The sequence below is a fragment of the Charadrius vociferus genome, unplaced genomic scaffold, assembly GCF_000708025.1.
Source record: "Charadrius vociferus isolate BGI_N301 unplaced genomic scaffold, ASM70802v2 scaffold126, whole genome shotgun sequence".
NCBI lineage: Eukaryota > Metazoa > Chordata > Aves > Charadriiformes > Charadriidae > Charadrius > Charadrius vociferus.
Window position 1 is genome coordinate 4,188,825 of NW_009648894.1, and position 5,048 is coordinate 4,193,872.

At 38.9% G+C, this 5,048-nt stretch overlaps 1 protein-coding gene across 1 annotated transcript in view; it reads left to right on the forward strand.

Annotated features, from left to right (window-relative positions):
• Window positions 1-3,250: 3,250 nt before the first annotated feature.
• Window positions 3,251-5,048, forward strand: part of THNSL1 (threonine synthase-like 1 (S. cerevisiae)) — a 2,273-nt gene continuing 475 nt past the window's right edge. Inside the window, 1 exon segment of the mRNA XM_009887140.1 lies at window positions 3,251-5,048. This exon segment is cut by the window's right edge and continues 38 nt beyond it. Within this exon segment, the coding sequence (XP_009885442.1) occupies window positions 3,251-5,048 (1,798 nt within the window).

A 5,048-nucleotide genomic window follows, 5' to 3' on the forward strand; every position in this document is an offset into this window, starting at 1 on the left:
AGCGCGGCGGCGAGGCGGGAACCTCGGCGGGATCGTGGTCTGTGTGGTGATCGCGAGAAGGTTGAACGGTTTACTTCGGGTTTTATTTTCTTTTCTCTGTGTAAAAGCTCTGTGAAAAGTCAAATGGAAGTTGTCCAGTGTTAACAGCTTTGAACTACAATTATTAGTCTTGACCTACCTTGAGGGCTTTGATATCTGCAAACTGCCACAGAGTTGTTTGGTTACTGAATTTTAACCGTACGTTGAGGTTGCAGACTGCGTCCATACCAGTAGCAAAGTTCATTTTTCACCAGAGCTCTTGTGGTCGGCACTGGTTGTTAGAGCTGTGGGTAATTGCTGATGATATGTAGGTGCTGTCAGCAGTCCACGTGAAGGGTTGAGGTGTATTGTTGAAACTTAAAATTTCATTGGAGGTGCAGGCGTAAGCTCTGCTTCAAAAAAACCCCCACGCTTTTGGCATGGGGATTATATCAAAGGTTGGATGGCTTGGTGTTCTAACTACACTGGTAAGCTCTACTAGCGATAAAGTCTAATTCGAGCTGGTTTTACAGTAAAGTTTTGCCAACTGAACAAAAAATGATCTCGGAGAAACAGGACGCATTCAATCGTTGCAAACTTCTGTGTACATGGACTTTATGTGGGTGCAAAATTGGATTACACCGGAATAGGTGGAACTGAGTAGCTGAAAAATGGAATTCCCTGCAACTAAGTGGATTTCAAACAATACCTAGATTCATAAAGCAGTCCAGATGTTATATCCAGCAGCTGTATAGTGCATGCCAAGAAACTGCCCCTCAAAGTGAATCTGTAGTGCAACTAGACATGGTAGGCAGGCTGCTACGCATGGCATGGTTTGTACTCGCATAGTTCACACATAAGCCTTGAAGTGATTCTTACATTCAGGAAATGAAATGACTAAAATATTGTCCGTTTGTTGGTTTTTTTTAATCCTGAATATAACTTGTTTACATCTGGACACTTAATACAAATAACTCTTTCTGGCCCTGTAGTGAATACATACATACAGAGCTAAGAGTGCATTACTATAGCAGTATAATGATTCTGAGTATTACAACTACTCTTTGCAGATTGTTTTTTCTTTTTAATAACTATTACAAAAAACTTATATTGCATCTACACAGGGTGATTCCCTTATACCTTACAAGGATTGAGGAAAAAAACTGTACAGTAGGATATGCCCATCTTTACTCTGATCTGTGCCTTGTTATTACAGCATGTTCATTGTGTCACAGCACTGGGTGCAAACAGAGACCTGCTGTTTGCAAACTCGCCTCTCCACGCAGAAGTGAGCAAATGCAAAGATTTAAAATATTAGAAGTACTATGACTTTGTAATGTATACTAATAGTTTGGTAAAGAAAGTAGAGTGTAAAAGACATTGAGGAACACAGAGCACTATCTAGAGCAAGGAGCATCTGGAAGTGAAGTCTTTTTGTAGCTTGATCTTACAAAACTTGAGTTTCTGTGTCATTTTTGAAGTTTGTGACCTGTGTCTCTGGAGTCATTTGATATTGAGCACTCTGACGGGGAACAGCAGGGTCTTTAAAGGACTGGTTTGACAACTGTAAACATGGGTTAGTCGTGAGTAGGACTTCGGAAGATGATGCAGTTCCCATTGGGTGCTCACCTGCCTTCTACTGCAATTCCAGGCCACCTTCAGCTCTCCACAGTGATAAAAGGCTGTTGGACTAGAGAGCATGTAGAGAAAAGGCACTGAACGATTGAAGGATTTGGAAACTTATTCTATAGTGAAGTCCTTTAATTGTTCTGTTTAGTCTGTCTTGATTAATATGGGGAAACACTTTCTCATTAATTTTTTTTTCACTGGTAAAAGAAGCTAGTATATAAACTAAAATATTTTAATACACATTGCAAAGCAAGTTCTGGGGTGCTAGCAGCTAGATCGCGTCTTTAAAATGTAGTTATTAGAAGTTGCTGATTGCCATTTTCATTCCGTGTTATGGTGCCAGGAGGAAAAAAAAAAAAAAGTGCAACCTGCAGCTTAGTTAACCATCTCTTTGTACTGCATAGTATAGCAACTAAAAGTAATAATTTCTAAAAAACTGCTGATTTTTTATTTGCAAATATGTATATAAAATATATAATGCTTATTTGAATTAATGAGTAAGCATTGAGTTGGATCTTTACATCAAAAATTTCACTAATTTCCTAAAAGGAAATTCAGTGTTGCTTTTCTTTAAGCATTTTTAGTCATGAACAATGAAAAAATAACAATAAAAAAGTGATACTTGTTTGCCTACCTAAAATGAAAAATTACTCTGTAGGGATTTTCTATGCAAATTTGTGTTGATTTCTGCCCCGTCCTCACCCCTTTATGGAGATTTTGAGAGTTCTTCCCCCTTTGCCCTAAGCACACACAAATCTTCTGCTGCAGTTCGTGCTGATAATGGTGTTGATTTGTCTAAGCAAACAAAATACCATGTTGAGAGCTTCTTGCTTAATCTTTGTTTGAGATCCAATTTTCCCAGTAATTCTTTTTTTTTTTTTTTGGAGGGTAGAATGTCTTCATGACATGTTTCTCTCTCTTAACTTCACACAAACTACGCTCAATGCAATTCCGTTATAGTTCTTCACAAATCACTTGCTTAGTTTGCCATCCCTTCAGAAGAGAATTGGATGCAACTCTTCCAGCCTTGCTGTTGCACAAGTCTGTGAGTTTTCTGAGTATTTAAGTCAGTCTTACATTTATTTTTTTTAGAGAGACAATATAAGAAATCAAAAGCATCTTGGGAGGTGGGAAAATGCATTTTTTGTTAACATTTTGATTACAAGAAGGTAATTTAGTTAGTCTTCATTGTTTGTGAATGTGTACTTAAAAATAAGTCTACTAGAGGAAAAACTAACTGGTTTTGAATTCCTATAAACAATATTATTTGCAAATAGTATTGTAGTATTGGGTTTGGATGTCTCTGTTTACCCTGAGGACATGGACTGTTTGAAGTCCAATTTGTCAGTGGAAGTGAGCTGGAGCTATGCAGGAGAAGGGAATGAGCCTTAGTCTGAAAAATACCTCCCTGGCACTGATGAAGTTGTAACTGGATTTATGTTTGAATTCTTGTTGTTCTGAATTTCATATCCTTCAGTTTTTTTTTTCCTAGATGTTTGCTGAAGTACTAATTAGTCTTTTTTTTTTTTTTTCTTTTTGAAGCAGTTAAGTGGATTGTGAAGTTGGCCTGCAAAAAAACCACAACAACACAACCCAGCAGAAGATGTTTCACGTTGTTCAATACCGGCCTTTAAGACTAATAACCCAAAACAGTCTTACTAGTATGTGTTTAAAACTGTTGCTTTCAAGACCTGTTACATTTGCACAGATATGGAAGTCGTGGTTCTCAAGCCATTCTCTTGTTGGAAACAAAAATATTATCCTGATGGGACCTCCAGGTGCTGGGAAAACAACGGTTGGGAGAATAGTAGGTCAGAAACTAGATTGCCCTGTCATAGACGTAGATGATGATGTCCTTGAAACAACCTGGAATATGAGTGTGTCGGAAAAACTGCAGGATGTTGGTAATGAGCAATTTTTAGAGGAGGAAGGAAAAGCCCTGTTGAATTTTTCAGCATCTGGAAGTGTCATTTCCCTTACTGGGTCCAATCCAATGCATGCTGCTGGCATGCAGCATATGAAGAAACATGGAATAGTTGTATATCTGGATGTGCCCACAACAGTCATTATGAGCAGGCTGAAATCAATGAAGGTGGATCGCATCGTGGGCCAGTCTCCTGGTATTTCTCTCAAGGACATACTTCAATTTAGGAAGCAGTTCTACAAAAGGTGGTATGACATCCGTGTTCTTTGTGGAGGAGATGTTGCAGCAGAGGTTGTAGCAGAAAAGGTACTTGATGCTGTGAAGAGATACCAAAACTCAGAACTGGAAACTTTCATTTCGACTAGGTGTAGTAGGTCTGGAAGGAGTATGGAAAAAGACTCGTGTAAATATTTCAGTGACGTTGTTACTGAGGGCTTAGCCCCTGATGGAGGACTCTTTGTTCCTGAGAGGGGACTTCCAAAATTCACTGCTGGAGAATGGCAAAGCCTAGTAGAAGCAACTTACACTGAAAGAGCCCAGGTGATACTAGAAAGGTGCATACATCCTGCTGATATTCCTGCTTCTAAGCTGGCAGAAATTATTGGAACTGCTTATGGAGAAAACTTTACTTGTTCTAAAATTGCTCCAGTTAGGCATCTGGCAGGCAATCAGTTTCTCCTTGAGTTATTTCATGGGCCAACAGCATCATTTAAAGATTTTGCATTACAGATGGTGCCACATATATTTGCATATTGCATTCCCAGAAGCTGCAATTACTTGGTTCTGGTAGCTACTTCTGGTGACACAGGGAGTGCTGTCCTAGATGGCTTTAGTCGTCTCCATGACAGTGACAAACAGAGAATTGCTGTGATGAATTTTTTTCCTGAGGATGGAGTAAGCCCAATTCAAAAATCACAGATGATTGGCTGTCAGAAAGAAAATGCCTGGTCAGTAGGTGTCAAATCTGATTTTGATTTTTGCCAGACAGCTATAAAGCAAATCTTTACTAATTCTGATTATACTGGCTTTCTTACAGTAGAATATGGAACAGCTTTAGCTGCAGCAAACTCCATAAACTGGGCACGACTGCTTCCTCAGATAGTTTATCATGCCTCTGCATACCTTGATCTTGTTCATCAAGATATTATTCCTTTTGGAAGCCCTGTAGATGTTTGCATTCCTACAGGAAACTTTGGCAACATATTAGCTGCTTTGTATGCTAAAATGATGGGAATTCCTATTAGAAAATGTATTTGTGCTTCCAATGAAAACAATGTTTTGACTGACTTCATAAAAACAGGTGTTTATGATTTGAGGGGAAGAAAATTAATTCCCACTTTTTCACCAGCAGTAGATATTTTGAAGTCCTCCAATCTTGAGCGATACTTGTACCTGATTGCTAATGAGGATGGGCAACTGGTAACACAATTATACAACCAGCTGGAAAATCAGGGCCACTTCCAGCTGCAGAAGGATC